The 16,025-nt window shown below is 39.0% G+C and overlaps 1 protein-coding gene across 2 annotated transcripts in view; it reads left to right on the top strand.

Moving 5' to 3' along the window:
* The window catches only part of DOCK10 (dedicator of cytokinesis 10), a 144,159-nt gene that overhangs the window by 75,527 nt on the left and 52,607 nt on the right, over positions 1–16,025 (top strand). For both annotated transcript variants that reach the window (XM_054515907.1, XM_054515908.1), the window contains exons 5-14: positions 1,101–1,173; positions 1,490–1,624; positions 1,920–2,054; positions 6,409–6,592; positions 8,211–8,296; positions 10,797–10,880; positions 11,774–11,929; positions 13,435–13,656; positions 14,396–14,518; positions 15,114–15,196. In XM_054515907.1, the coding sequence (XP_054371882.1) occupies positions 1,101–1,173; positions 1,490–1,624; positions 1,920–2,054; positions 6,409–6,592; positions 8,211–8,296; positions 10,797–10,880; positions 11,774–11,929; positions 13,435–13,656; positions 14,396–14,518; positions 15,114–15,196 (1,281 nt within the window). The remainder of the gene's footprint in view (positions 1–1,100; positions 1,174–1,489; positions 1,625–1,919; positions 2,055–6,408; positions 6,593–8,210; positions 8,297–10,796; positions 10,881–11,773; positions 11,930–13,434; positions 13,657–14,395; positions 14,519–15,113; positions 15,197–16,025) is intronic.

Raw genomic sequence — 16,025 nt, 5'->3', positions numbered from 1 at the left:
TTGATCAGTTTTTTGCAGTAAATAAACTGCAAAACTGGAACAAACCAAAGAGGGAATGAAACACTCTTGTGTTCTCTGTGCACTTGTGATGATATGGGCACTTCACGGGAGCACTGGTTTTGAAATGGAGAAAATGAAAGGAGATAGGTATTGCTCATTACTCTTATCTTCCTTATCTGTGATTTATGTATGAATGAATAAAAATGAAAAAGGTCAAAATTATCTTTTCTTTTTTTTAATTTTTCTTACTCTGCAGAAGTCAGTCTTCCTAATAAATAATCGCTTTTAGCATGAAAACTTTTTTAGGTTTTCATATCAAAACTGAAGGTTTTCAAGATGAGGTTTGTAATCTTTAGGAATTTGAAAACAGTACTGGCATTTTTCAGGACACTGCAAAATCTATTTTTTCCATTTAAAAATACCCTTGAATTTTTATTGTGTGTATTTGGCTGTTACTTGCTGTTTAATTCTGCAATATGAGAAGTACTCTGGGCCTATGTACAGTTATTCATGTGCTTAAAATAAGCAAATGTTAAAGTGCTTTGCTTTTTCATGTTCACTTGTGGGCTTGAGTATACAGTATAAGGAACTTAAATGGCATCACATCAAAAAGACATCTTTTTGTATTGTGAAAAATTGCTCGAAGGCTGTGCTCATCATATTGAACAGAAAAATAAATCTTGAAATCATGAAGTGATATAGAAGCTTTAAGATGAGAGCTCTAATGGTCCTGGTTATGAAATCTATTGAAGAGCTCAGTCTCCTTCCTTTGCCAGCCTTGAATGGGATCTCTCTTTGGAAATTGTTTGGGGTTTGTTGCCTGTTGTGGTGGAAGAGCTGCAAAGAGACCAAACATTGGTATTTTATCATTTGTATAGAACTGTTACAGCTTCAGAGTCTTGGGGAAAAAAAGATACATGCGGCTTAGGAAAAAAGTATTTTAAAAACGTCATGGTTTTTAAGGAGACAATAGGATCAGAGCAAAAGGTGTACTAACATTGCAGTGAGGGCTCATTATGGTTACCTCCCTGAAATAGCAGGTACATTATTTGTTTTAAAGAAATAAATAAATAAATAAAAACATTTTTCTCCCCTGCCAGAAGTGAATGTAGACCAGAGAAACTGCCATCACATTCCTTTGAAATCGATCATGAAGATGTGGATAAGGATGAAGTATGTATTCTGATTTTGGCATAGATTGTTTTTTTTTCTACTCGGGAAGTTATTTATTACTTTAATATCAAATAAAGAATGACAATGGAGGGTCATTATCTCCTATAAAATATTTCATGCTTTAAATAGCTCTGAAGTTAGTGGAACAACTTTGTCTCATGTTATCCCATGTATGGGAGGGCTATTAATTATGTCTTATTTCAAAAGGAATGAAAGGGTGATTATTTGTTATCAAGCAGATATTCACACATTACAGTTTTTTGTCTTGAAATTCAGAAAACAAGTCTGTGCAATTTTAACCTTGTCTTCCCTATAGGACACAACATCCCACTCATCATCTAAAGGTGGTGGTGGTGGAGGAGGAGGAGGATTAGCAGCAGGAGTTTACAAGTCTGGATGGCTTTATAAAGGGAATTTCAACAGCACTGTCAACAATAGCATTACTGTTCGGGTAAGGAAACAGCATTATTCTTTCTTTATTCCATTTGCATTTATTTTCCCCACAGAGGCACACTTTTTTGCCATTATCACTTAACTGTTTATATCTCAGGGTTGATTGCATTGTTTGTATCTCAGGTTTGATTACATTGCTTTAAATGATAATAAAGTAATAATTCTTTTGTCTGCAGACTAGTGATTGAAATGCAGTCAGGAGTTACCTGTTATTTAAACCCTGTCAATAAAGTATCAGTGAAAATAATTTGCAGTACAACAATTTTCATGCTTTTTCTTTCCCACCACTGCAGTCATTCAAAAAGCGCTACTTCCAGCTGACCCAGTTGTCGGATAACTCGTATATTATGAATTTTTATAAAGATGAAAAAATATCAAAGGAGCCAAAGGGTTGTATTTTTTTGGATTCTTGTACGGGAGTTGTACAGGTAAGTTCCAGTTTATTTCATTGCTGGATTTTGGGTGTAGGATGCATTTAAAAAGGAAAGTGGAAGAACACATTCATTAGCAGAATAATGGTCTCATTAGCAGTTTCAGGAAGTGAAAAAAACCAATGGTTTTGCTTTTTAATTTGCTGCAGACTGACAAGTTACAAAAAAGCACAGCTGAATTATGGTGGCAGACCATGCACACACTTTGTCCATGGCAAACCTGAGAAAAAAATACTGTGAAATATCTGGGAGGGGTTTCACTGAAATTATTTTCTGAGATGTCAGATTTTACCTCATGCTTACTAAGAGCATGCTTGCTTGTTGTGGGGTAAAGAGATCCAGGTTACAAAGCACTGCCTGTTGGGCAAGTGTGAAATTAATCTTGTATCCTGAGCCTCCTTGAAGGTCATCATTTTGGAGATGATAGAAAGTCTTAATGGCATCAGGTAGGACAGAACCTTATTGTTTGTTATCCAGAAATGTCTAAATCAATCTTTTTTTCCTTATTGTTACCCTTAGGCTATGTTCTTAGCTTTTTTTCTCCCATCTTGTTCTTCCTTTCCTCTCATTCTAATAATATATTTCTCTTTTTTCTTTTGTTTCATTCTAAACCAAGATGTTACCTTGAATGGTATGTGACTATTGACTGATCTAGCCCAATGTGTCAGTGAATAAGGAGAAATACCTTTTATTTAATCCATACTTTACAACTTAACCAGTAAAGAGTAGTAACAGTGCTGGGCAGGCTGATTTGAGGATTGCTTTGAAAGAAACCTTTCAGGTAACACAAGGGAAGGCCCCTGATAAACAAGAAGTTTTCTTGATTGTGATGTCCCTCTAACCCCCTTTGGAGCAAGAAAAGTGATCATTTCCCAGTGATTCACCTGGGAACAAGTATTTGCTGGCAGTCCCCAGCTCTGTGGGAAGTGACCATTGTCCCAGTGCTGTTCAGAAGGGTGTTTGTTTTTCCAGACAGGGGTGGGAGAGGATGGAGATAAGCATGTAGAACAGTGATGTTTGCCAGTGTCAGTCATTGGCTTGAGAGACCCTCACAGGTAGCCTGGAAGGGGTAGCAGAAGCCATGGAGGAGATTCTTAGAGAGAAATCCTGGTGAGAAATTGCTGCTTGCTCCTGCCTGCAGCAGGGGCTTTCTTGTAAGCTGGGTCTCAGCCAGAGTCCAGCCCTGTAGGGTCTTAAATGTGTTATGCACATATTTAATTCTGCCCCAGAGGGTGCGCTTTCTGCTGTGCTGTTTCTCATGACACTCCAGGAAAATGTCTTGGTTGCAAGATTTCTGCCCTTTTTGACTAACTTCTGACAAAAAAAACCCTCAAGAAACCTTTGAAATCCTCGTCCCACTGAACCTTCAACAGCTGCTTTCTAAATCTACAACGTTCCTCCAGAGTCTCCCACACTGGTTGAACATGGGTTCTCCTCTTGCCTGCCCCCAAATACAAGTTTCTGTGATAGGTTTTGATTGACATTTACCATGGGACTCTCAAATTTGAGCTAGCTTCACTAGCAAGAGGTTAGAAACTTAGCCAAGGGTGTGCTAGGGTGAATACCATCAGCTGGCCAAGTCTGTGATGGACTTGGAATCATAGGGCAGAAAAACAAAACCTGGCTTAGAGTTGCCATAAACAGGGAGACCAGAGAATGTGGAGAAAGAGTTGAGTAAAACTGAATTTTTAGTGAAAAAATGTGAGATGTACATTGTGATTTAATGCGTTTTAATACTACTATAAATGGTTTTAAGTCTCTGTGAATGAGAGATATTGATATTCTATTGAGATAGAATATCAAAATTGTAGCAAATATCCCAGAGAAATCATCTCCAGATAAAATACAAAATGCTTCCAAAACAATCCGTTAGTTTGGAAGAATGACCCTGCAGGCATTAGACTTAGCCTGATGTTTCATTTATAGCTCATTCATAGTCTCTTCTTTGAATTTTGTATTACTTCTTTCTGGAGGAAATTTTTTGAACTTGAAATTAATTGTTGAAGATTAGAAGTTAAGGTCCATATGCCATATGGAAGGAGTTTTATAGAGGAGCAAACTGAGAAATGGTACATTGTTGGTTTTGGGTTGGTTTTTTTTTCCTTTTAACTGATCAGGAAGGTAAAATAGTTGACCTCAGATTTGAAACAAAGACTTTGCTGTAGATCTCATCTGCTTGCCAGAAGTCTGAAGTGCAGATGGAAAAGTGGATATTGAAGTTTTCCTGCCCTGCCTGATGTTTTTAAGGTTCAGCATGCAAAATATATTGCTGTATTAGATAATGTCTGATAGTCTTTCAGTACCTGATTTAACGATCTTGGCCATGTCATAAAGGGAAAATAGAAAATAAACCCATTAATTTTAAATGCTTTTGTCTTATCTGAAGTAAAATTGAAACAGAGTATTCTTCTTTATAGATTGTGCATAAACTGGTGTATATAATTTACTTTACAAGTAATCTGGCTTTAAAAGTTTTAAATGGCCATTACCTAAGATCCTTGGCATAGTTTTGTTTAACTTCTAGCTCTTGGTCAAGCTCTTCTATGATTTTATATATATGTTATGATTTTATATATATGTAACAGGTTTTAGTGAAGTTTTAGTCCTTGTTTTACATTATCTTGAATGTATGGTTGGAGGAGAGTAGTAATTTCAGGATCAGGATAAATACTGAACACCCAAGAACCAATTGTTACAAAACCCAAGCCTGTTCTTACTCTGCACTTGAATTAAAATTTATAACTATGAAAGAATATTCACCTCCATAAAGTACTTGAGAAGAAAATTATTTCCTATCAGGAGCATTTCCAGTAGCAGAACTGAAAAATAGCACACGTGCACATATATGCACACAGACAATCCCAAGTCAGTTTGAAAAGCCAAGATTTGTCTGACCTCATTGACCCAAGTAGCTCCAGAAGAAGTAGTTCAGTGTTAAGTGATTCCTGATCTGGGTCATGACATGTAAAATAAGAACTGGAGCAAGTGATTAGCAACAGATTGGGTAGGAATCTTCTAAATCATCTCTGCTGCTGGAAAAAAATGCTCATGGAACTTGCTTCTCAGTGTCCTGGGTTCTCATCCTCCTCTGCTAATCAGTATCAGGTTTTGCCTGTGTTCCTCTTAAATAAAAGTATCACTATCATCTCACCATCTGGCTTAGAAGCCTCTTAATAACTTAACATACAGAACTGTGCAGAAAAATACTTCCAGTATGCAGAAATACAGGAGACCCTTGTGATGTTATTTGAGACTGTTAAGGAAGAAAAAATAGAGTGAAATGTCCAGTTATGGGGTGGATGATTTTTTTTCATTTGTCAGCATCGCTCCAAGGTCAAATCTATCAACAAAGTGATGGCAATCTTGTGGAATATTGAAATCAAAATGGTGGCACTGATGTCCATCATCAGTCAGCTTTAAAAGTTCAGTGTAACAATAGGGGATGGAATGCATTACTGTTCTCTCAGATACAAGCAAGGAGGAGAGAAAAGTGATGCAACTGCTTCCTTAGGACTAAGAGATATGTGCCTCACTAATTGGCTAAATTTGAGAAAAGAAGCACGTTATGTTAGATCCCATCACTTTATTTGATTTTATTGAGCTGTTTCAGTAGCTAAGTACCCATTAATTCTTATAATAGAAATTGATAGACTTATCTCCTGCAGGTAAAATCTGGTGACAGAGAACAGCTCTCAGAACTCAGTCTATTCCCATATACTGGGCATTTGTTCTTATTTTGTGCTAGAAAAGGATAGCATTGCAGTGACTGACCAGCACTATACTTCACCTTTGACTTTTGTGAAAAATTGCTGAAATCCCCTGAGTATTTAAAATCTGTCTAAGGCAAAAGTAGATGTGGGAAGTACCCATTGTAATAGTTACTGTGCAGGAATTTGTCCTGTTGCAATCTTCTGGAAAGTCCTATTCCCACTCTCCCCCAAATATTTATATGACTTAGAAATACTTTGTTTTATCTTTTGGGTGTCTGGTGTGCTGGTCAGGTGTAAGAGCTTGTTTTATAGAGCTGTTCTCTCGAGACACTCCAACTGCATTTTGTGACCAGAGGTTTTTTATTGTTCCACATGGGAGGTATTCCCTTCTGAACTATTGTCCATCTTAGATTTCTGTGGCTAAATATAGGACATATGTCTGGCCACAGAAGCTCTTAAATGCACGAATTGACAGAAATTTGTGTTAATATCACACTATTTGAATTTTCTTTAAAGCCACTGAAGTTTGCTTAAATGTGATTAAGGAGTGACCATATACAAGTCCATAAGATGGATGCCTTTTTCAGTACCTTTTTGTATTGGTTCTAGTGTTTATTTTTATTTTCCTTTTGTTCCAACAGAATAACAGGCTTAGGAAACATGCCTTTGAGCTGAAAATGAATGACCTTACATACTTTGTGCTGGCAGCTGAAAATGAGCAGGATATGGATGACTGGATTTTTACTCTCAACAAAATCCTGCAAATAAATCCAGAGGGAACCATTCAGGAGAGGAAGAGTGCAGATCTCACTGATCTGAGACTTGGTAAGAGTGAAAAATCTCTGGTACTGCCGGGGGTTTTTTAAACAAGTGAAAAAAGTGGAACCTTCATATGAGTATTTAATCATTTTAACTGCCTGAGTCTGTAATGGATTCTGTACCTATTGATTCCTGACAAGGCAGCACCAGTCTTGGCAATCTCTGAACAATTTCAGCTAACTCCCCTCAGATCATTTTCAAATGGCTGGAGGGGAGGTAAAGCTGTTCCCACAAAGTCAGCAGGAGCAACGTGGCTCCACTTTGCATATGCAGCTCTTTTTTAAATTTAGTCCTTTCTGTTAGTGATCTTGCTGGTACTTTGTGTTTTACTGTCCTGGAACTCTGAAGGTTTAAAAAAGTGCTGGAGAGTGGTTTGATCAGTTATTTTTCCAACATTATGCTTTCTTTAAAAATCTGGAGCTAATAATTTAAAAGAAAAAAAACCAGCTGTGGTATATGGCTCTTTCTCTGAAAGCTTATTGACTTTTGCTTCTTGCTTTTTTGAGCTTACATTATGCTCTCACTGTGGAAGAAAGAATTGGATGCTCTGTTGTACTGCAGTCTTCATGTGGCAGTAACTCATTCCTCCACATAATAAATCCACATGCAGTTTGGATGCACTCCAGCTGAAATTGTAAGGCTGAAAACACTTGAAACCTTAATACAGATGTAAAATGCGTGTGCTCTGAGCCGAGTCAAAGCTTTGCACCCATATGCATCTGAATCTTAGGGATGTTCAGAGCTAATTGAACTCTTTATCCTGATGTTTATAGTAAGTTCTAATTCTGGAAGGACAGGATACTCATATAGACAAAGATGTTTTTAGAACTTGGAGGCACAAGAGACTTGCACTTCAGAATCAGAGGAGTACTTTTGAAAATGTGACTCATACAGAATATTAATAAAACAGGAAAAAATATGTGCATAAGAGGTCAAAAACACAGGCTAAGAGAAACCAGAAGTCTCTACTGATAAAAAATCTGATAACAAGCAACAGGAATGTGCTATAGAGTTAATTTGTCAAAAGCCATGAAATTTTCTTGGCAAGAAGAGCCCTAAATGACTGTAGTGACTTCTTTCACATGGGGCTGAATTACCACGTGAGAGCAGAGCCCTCCGTGCTGAGCTGGGTAAAGCCCAGGCCTTGTGTTCAGGGCTCTCCGCTGCACCCACAGGTTTTTGCAGCCCATGGAGTGCAGACTGCATCCCTCCCTTTCCCAGAGAGAGGGGAAGGCCCTGCCTGCCTCACTGAACACTCCCTTTATGGGAATCCCAAATCTTTTGGTTGATGTAAACCCTTGGCATTGCATCAGAAGGGACTGAGAGGAAAAGGTGTCTTTGTCATGGGTGTGAATATTTGTCATGGCTGAATGTGTGGGATGGTTCACTGAGTAGTCAGGCCTGTTGTTTGAAAGCTTAAATAGACTAAGATAGAGTGAGCAGCAGTGAGAGATGAAGTTGAGGAGGACAGAGGTTTACAGAGCATCCCTTCCATTTGGAGAGATGATGGGTCTGAAAGGAGTAAAAAGAAATTACATGGAAATATGGGTTTTTAGCTTTTAAACCCTATGGTAATAGCAAGAATAATAAAACCATTTTGTGTTTATTTTTCCTTCTCTTCAAGACCCTGCAGAAGTTCCAGTGAATTATGATTGCTCTCAAGAAGAGGCAGATTCTTCAGAGAGCACCTTGCACCCAGACTTCGCAAAAGTAATGGATGTTACACTTTTCTTTACAAGTCTAGTGGAAAGAATTTCCTATGTGGAAAATGCCTGCCAATAGCTGATCATTAATATTCTGAGAGGTTGAAAAATATAGCACAGTCTATTACAATTGTTAGACACACAAGTGACAGGAATAATCCTTTCTGAGCACCTCATCCTTTTGTTTAAGTGAGAAAATCTCCACCAGATGCAAAGAGTAGGTGCTCCACAGTGTGTTTTGATTGAGACTTGTGAAGTCAATAAGGGTCTGGTCCCCTCAGTTATGTGTGAAATATTTGCTCATCTGACTGGCATTTCAGTAGAATCTGGCCCTTGGTGAGCCAAGATTTCCTGTGTAACTGGCAAGGAGGTGAGCTCTGAACTGCTCATTGCCTTCTGTAACTTCATTGAAAGATGCATGTGCTACCAGGGGAGGCATTTTGTCCTCTAGAGCTCATAAACTGCTTCATGTGGATGAGATAATTGTGTATGGTGCTAAGAAGCTTTTTAATGAAAAGCTAGATTGGAAATGCTTCACTGCTTTCTCTTAAATGAGCGTACAATCTGTTTGTAGCCTTCTGCCAGTGAGCTGCTGTAGATGCTGTCTGCCTACAGAGCCAAATGCTGTTTGAGGATGTCACACAGATTTGAGCTGAAAGCTGTCTGTGCAATTGAGGACAGAATTTTACTGTAGGTCATATTCATAAATGTGAAATGGTCACCTAGAATGTGAAAAAGCAAAAAAAAAAAGAAATAAAATCACCAAACAAAATAAAAACAAATCAACCAACTAAATTAAACATATCTGAGTTTATGTATTAAGGGCAGCAGAAGTGTCTGATCATCTTGTCTCTGGGTAGATTCTTTCTAATGGTTTAGTTGATATCTCCGACGTGTCTTGCAGATATTTCAAAGACCACTGGTGCCTGCAAGGCTATAGGAGATGGTCAGCTTGTTTTCTGATGCTTTTTTTGCCCTTTATATGGATAATTCCAGTTCCCCTACCCTGGCTCTACAGGCCTGGCTGCAGCAGTGTTCTGTGGCCTTTCCCTAGTCCATGCAGATGAACATCCTGGTCCCTTCTCTATCTAAACCAGGCTACAAGAGCCATACCCAGAGCTCCTTCTGCAGGTCAGGCCATGGGCAGGGCATGTTAGGAAGTGAGCACAGCGCTCTTGGCCCTGCTGAGCTGCTGCTGCTTGTTACTTAATGTGTACTGGCAATACCATGATGTTGTGGGAGACATGAAACATTGAACAAGAGAATATCCTGTGCCATGTCAGCTAAGGGTTGTACTCAGTCCTAGACAACCAGAAAAGATGAACAATCTTTTAATATTTCAGAGATTAATTTTTTAAGTTAGAGAGTGCAAAGAAAGACAGAAGGAATTGAGCAATTGAAATATCCCAAGGGATCTTTAAGGGGAGGGGAATGTGTAGGGCTTACTTTACATATTGGATAAAAGAGCTTAATAGCAAGGAAAAAGGTTTTTGCAGTTAGACGTAAGGATAAACTTTTAGAAGGTAGGGTAGGAAAGCACCAAGTGGCTTCAGAAGGTGAAGTTTTTGTCAGAGAGCTGGCTATTGACTTAAGCATGTGTCAGGAAGGAGATGGGTATGTCTGCTGCTCCCTGTGGCAGAGGGTGGGGGCAGAGGACTGCCAGCCTTCCCTTTGGGTGACACTGCAGTCTCTGCCTGCTCAGCCCGCGAGGCTGGGTGACATTTGCTGCTCCCCTTTCTGCCCTCCCCTGGCTCAGGTGTTTTTCTGTGGGCTGGTTTGTTGGGGGTTTATTTCCCTCAGCTTGGGCATCTGTAAACTGATTTTGGTGCAGAGATCTGACATCTTCCTCAATGGATTATGACTGCAGCTCTCTTCAGAGAGCAGCAAGCACAACTCTCTCCCAGGATTTTTCCTGGAGAAGGCAGTGAGAAGCACAAAGAAGAGAAAACAATTCTTATCTCATTGACTGCTCCTGTTGTTTTGCACATGTGGAATGTGTTATGGAGATGGTTTACCCAAAGTTATTTGTTAATTGGACACCAGTGAAGTTGATTTGATTCCTTGCCCAATTAGGTCAAAGCTGTGTCCTGGCTGTCTCAGACAGTCAAGGGTTTTTCTTTAGTATTCTTTTAGTGTAGTATACTCTTTGGTATGTAATTTAGTATAAGTGTAATATAACTTAGCTTAATAAAGCAATAGTTCAGCCTTCTGATTCAAGGAGTCAGAGCACATTATTCCCTGTGTTAGGGAGGCCCCAGCAATGATAATGGATAGCATATGTGAGCATACAAAAACTTGAGTTACTTAATTGATCTATTTTGGGATTCCTTAGAAGTGTGTCGTGGCCTGAAAAGCCCTGCTTCACAAACAAGGGGTGCTTGGGGATAACTGCTGCAGAAGGGGGAAATGTTCTTTTGAGTGAAACATTGATCACTCCTTTAGAAGTCTAACAGTTCTATGGATTTCTGTTCTTGTGCAGAAAACTAATTTATTATCTGTCACCACAGTACATCACAGAAACAGAAGAAACAGTGAAAGCCTCTCGAAATACAGAGCGACTAAACCTGTTCTCTTTGGATCCTGATATAGCAGTAAGCAATATTTCTTTTTTCTTTTTTTTTTTTTTAATTCTTAGAAGTTTTAAAATACAGGTGAAATGAGCTAACTGGGTTAGCTCAGCCAGCAGAGTGGTTGAACTTGAGCAAGCTGGGAATAGCCAAGGCTTCAGCAGTGAAGAGGGAGAGGAGCTGTCTGCAGCCCACAGAGATTTCTGTACAGACTCTGCATTTGGGCTGCAGCATGGCTGAGGATGGCAGTGACCTCTGGAGGTCATCCAGTCCAGCTGAGCTATGCTCTGAATTAGTTTAAAACAAGCATTAAAGCAAAGTTTAACATTTAATGTCAGGATTCAAAGAAAGTTATTTCTTGCACTGAATGTGATTTAAATGGAAATTTTATTTTAGTTAAAAAGAAGGCTTAAGTAACATTGGGATCAGTGTGTATTTAAACTTGAGTCTGATGTCAATCAACTATAAGACCTTTATTCCAAGTATTAAGCAAATTAAAATAGTGATGTGGTATATAAGTAATGGGGAAAGGGGAAAATGCCTGGAATCTCATTCTAAAATGTACTGTTAATAATCTGAAAATGTGAGGGGTTTTAATCTATATGAGGAAATTAAAAGCTGAAGTTTTAGAAACAGTAAGTAAACAAGAAAAAAGTAAGTTCTAAAATTATAAGAAACTAATTCAAATCCCTAATTCTGCCTCTGACATTATATATGTCCTCAGGCAACCTTTTTTGTTTGCTTCCTAATCTATAAATTAGGAATAATACTTGTTTACTATAGTAATATGAAGAGACCAACAGAGACTTTTGAGGTTTTCAGGTGTTTCAGTGATTGCAAAGACCTTTAAAAAGCTTACTTTGTTTTGGAATATGATGCTTTTTCCTATGTATAACAAATTGCCCTACTTATTTCAGGCACTGAATCCTCAGAAGAAGGAGTTTCCAGGGACAAACTCAGTGATAAAGCCATTTGAAGAAAAGCCTGCAAAGAGGATCCTGGTTACCTGCAAATCCCTCAGTTTGAATCTCCAGGCCTGTGTTACTGAAAATGAAAATGATCCCTTAACCAATGTAAGCTTTTCTTATTTCTCTGTGATTTTTTTTTCTTTCTTTTTTTGGTTGGTTTGTTGGTTGGGGTTTTTCTTCTTTTCATATATATGTTAGTTTGGAGAGAGAAGTGAAAGGAAAGCTGTATCACACATGCATAGTGCTCCCTTTGGACTGAATAACAAAACTGATTAACTTTTCAATATATATTTTGAAGCTGATTTATATTGCAGACTTTTAGCTATAGTTCAGTGAAGGATTAAAAATGTTTCAAACCTTGAGGATTCTTAACAATTGCTATAAGAAGAACAAGTTTAAACTGCCAAGACCTATGTAGGGAGGCAATGGAATATCAGTTGCTGGTAAACTGGGGATTTTTTGTTGTTTTTCAGGGAGAGACAAGGAACCAAGCAGATAAAGTTACAGGAGAGAAGGCAAAATAGAAAGGACAAGATGTTTCATCTAGTGGAAAAATCCAGCTAAAACCAGGACAAAACAGAAAATTTTGCTTATTCTTACTGTAAAAAAAAAAGAGCTGGGAAAATTGAGATGTAGATGTCAGTCTATAGCTTTTAGTTAGTTCTCCTCTGAAGCAGTAAAGTTATGAGACATCAGTGTCCCAGCAGCTCCACTTTCATATATTACATATGAGGCATTGATTTGTTTGCTGATTTGTTTGTTTTTCATTTGAAGATGACCTCTACAGTGAGTGCAAATTCAGCATGATGTAATCAATATCTATTTTTGGCAGACTGGAATAACTATTTAAATAAAACCATGATAACTGCACCAAGGGCATGCAATATCCACTGCAGAGGCTGGAAAAGCAAAGGACATTGTACCTGCTGTGCACTGCTCTTTAGCTCCTCAGTTTTAAGGTTCTGGTTTCTGGACAGCTCAGGTGGTGTTATCCTGAGGCTGATTTATTCTGTCAGAACTATGGATGCTCTTAGGAGGTTACTTTCAGTCACAGGACTGAATTCCCTGGTACTCTGCCATAGGATAAGTGGGCACTGTCAGAGTGGTTTGAATGCTCTTGGTTTCCCAGCAAAATGGAACATGTGTTTCCCACAGAATAATACACCCACGCTTTTGTGTTTGTACCAGTAAACATTTTCCATCCCCTTACATTCGTCATCTTTGTGTTGCATTTCTGACAATCCCTGGAAAGCCCACACTCACTCTTCCCTCTTTTATAATGTCTCTCAATCTGCATTTTAAAAATCCTGCAGTGTGTTTTCTGGGGCTCTATTCATTTACTCTAATAATTAGTTATCTCTTTGCTTTTGATTCTTTGAGTTTCTGAGCTGTCAGCTCCTCTTCTGGCACACTGTTAACAAGCTTTCTTTAAAAGCCCCTAAAATTGCATGGTTGGAAACTAATCTTGGGGTGTGTGTGAACGTGTGTTTTTAATGTGTCTCATATATTGTAAATAATATTTGTTTACTTTCTTTTTTTCTAGTTGCAGAAACCCATAAAAAGATGGCCTTTACCTCTCAATTATATTATGTTTCTGGTGTTTCCTGCAGGTAGAGCCTTTCTTTGTGAGTGTGGCACTGTATGATGTCAGGGATGGCAGGAAGATCTCTGCTGATTTTCATGTGGATTTGAACCACACTCTGGTTAGACAGATGATTTCAGGTTCCTCAAGTCCATTAGAAAATGGTGCAGTTGAAAATATTGACTCAAATGAAATGGAAGAACCACAGGTCAAAGGGTTCCCAGAAGAGTGGCTGAAATACCCCAAACAGGTATTTCACATGCGACTTGCATGGCTTAGTGACTTGTGTGACTTATTTTAGTTTGGTAATATTCCTTTTCATTGGAGAACTTTTCCATGCTATGTTCTTGTTTTCAACAAAATTCTCTTTTGTGTGTCAGTTATGTAAAGGCACTTGCTTTCTGAGTTCCCTGTATAGACTATGTACAGTCAGAACTGATAAAAGTTATGTCTCCTGTTTAGAGAAAGCACCCATATTCCCTGTGCTCTTTGGGTCCATTTGCTGACCTCTCCCAACCAGCCAAACCAAATCACACCTCATAGCAGCACCTAGATGCTGCAATAATCTCAAAGTGCCTCCACATTCTTGCTGTTGCCATAAGCTGTGGGCTGAAACAGCTTGTGTTACCTTTTCTCCTGTTATTCCCCTGGGGAATGACTGACTCAGGCCAGCTCTTAGGTGCTGCCCAAGAGGAACAGTTAGGCCATACTAACATGGTCATGCTGCTTTTTGACTTGAGTCAGTCAAGACTTGAATCACCTTGTTTGCAAGGTGCTGCATGTGCGCAAGCTGACTTCAGCAGTAGCACAAAGATTTTCTTTTCCATCTGGCTGTGTTGAATAAGTAGAGATAATAATCTTTAATAATCCTTTCTGGATTCGGTTTGTTACTCTTTCCATCAGCAGAGAGCACTGGCTCAGTATTGCTCAGTATTTCCTTTCTCCAGTATCACTGTATACTTTTGAACTGTTCTCCCTTTTATCCACAGGCTCTTTTCTCCATAAGTAATCCTCACTCTGAGATTGTACTGGTGGCAAAAATAGAAAAGGTGCTTACGGGAAACATTGCCAGCAGTGCCGAGCCTTACATTAAGAATCCTGATTCTTTTAAGGTAATGTAACAGGAACATCATTTCCTGCTCTGTGAGCTTCAGCCTGCTGAAGGCATTGCAAATCATGCTGACAAACCTCAGGTTCCTGAACAGGACAGGCTCCTGAGAGCCCCATGCTTCAGAAAGAAAATGTCCAGGTTCCACTGGCTTGGATGAATGAAGCTCCACTTTGTCTGCAATTTACAAATCCATACATGGTGCATGGCTGTGCTGGTCTGCCTTAGTACAGGGATGTTCTGTTTCAGCAATGTTTTAGAAATTACGAGCTATGGAACATTGTACAGGAGAAAAGCTGGGGTAGGCACCTCTCTGTCTCTGAGAGCAGGCACTGCACCTGCATTGGGTAGTGACAGAAAACTGCAATAACAACTTTAATGCAGTTCTGAATAAAGGAGTGGTGACAGGGTTTAATTTGTCAGCAGCATCATATCATCTTGTGCTATCTCTGCTGTCCACACCAGAACCTTTTGTTATGAACAGTATCAGGCCAAATTATTGTAGGACACTGTAGCCTCTTCAGCTTGGATGTACTTCATGCAGCATTTAAGATGTTAGAATGATACTGATGAAATAATTCACATTTCCTTTTTTGCAGTGTGCACAGAAAGTGTTAAAATCCAATAAACAGTTCTGCAGCAAGCTGGGGAGATACCGTATGCCCTTTGCTTGGTCAGTGAGGTATGTATTCATTCTTTTCATGATTTTATAAGCCTCTTATAGCTTATTCCCTTGGACTTCTATCTTTTTATTCTTTTCCACTTTTCCTGCCTGAAGCTAAGCAAAGCTTTCTCTCTGGTCCAGGACCCCAGAATATCCTGCAGGCTTTTCGTTCATTGCCCTATTTTTCTCACAGCTAAACTTGCTCATTAAATGTTGCTGTGGTGGAATCTTTTCTTCAGGTATGTAGTGAAGTTGCCAGGGAGCAGCAAAGGTAGCTGACAGAATATCAATTTATCATGAGCTCCACCATTCATTGGGCGCTAAAAATGACCAAAGAGATTTCAAAGTCACAGTTCTCATAAGAATTTCCTGCAAAGATAATTGTGGTCTGAAATAAAGTTGCAGTGGCCACCTAGAAAGTAGATGCACAGGTTCTTGAGGCTCTGTTCCTGTTTTGATGGCTGTCAAGCTTTAAGAAAAAACTGACCAAGGACTTGAGATGCTTTGGGGGTCATATTGAGAGATTACAGTTCAGGTACTCCTGCATTTTTCATGTTAGTAGTTGATGGAGAACTTCTGTTTTCTCATTTGGTCAGCTGGGTTTTATTGCAGGGCAGTGCAGTGGCAGTAATGGACTTCTTTCTCTCTCTCCTCCTATATAATTTTTGCTTGTCTCACCTCAAGACTGAGGCACCCCTGTGATTTTTGATCCCCTTTTACCAAATTTGGCTTTTTTCTCCATTTGTTCTCCCTTCCAAGTTTTGCTGCTGTCCCTGTGAGGCAGAGAGCCCCCTAAATACCTGCCAAGCTAGGGTGCACTGAGAAAATTCAAATCCCACACTCATTT

This window comes from Molothrus ater, chromosome 10, assembly GCF_012460135.2.
Source record: "Molothrus ater isolate BHLD 08-10-18 breed brown headed cowbird chromosome 10, BPBGC_Mater_1.1, whole genome shotgun sequence".
Taxonomy (NCBI): Eukaryota; Metazoa; Chordata; class Aves; order Passeriformes; family Icteridae; genus Molothrus; species Molothrus ater.
The sequence above is the reverse complement of the archived record's forward strand: the minus strand, read 5'-3'. Positions and strand labels throughout refer to the sequence as shown.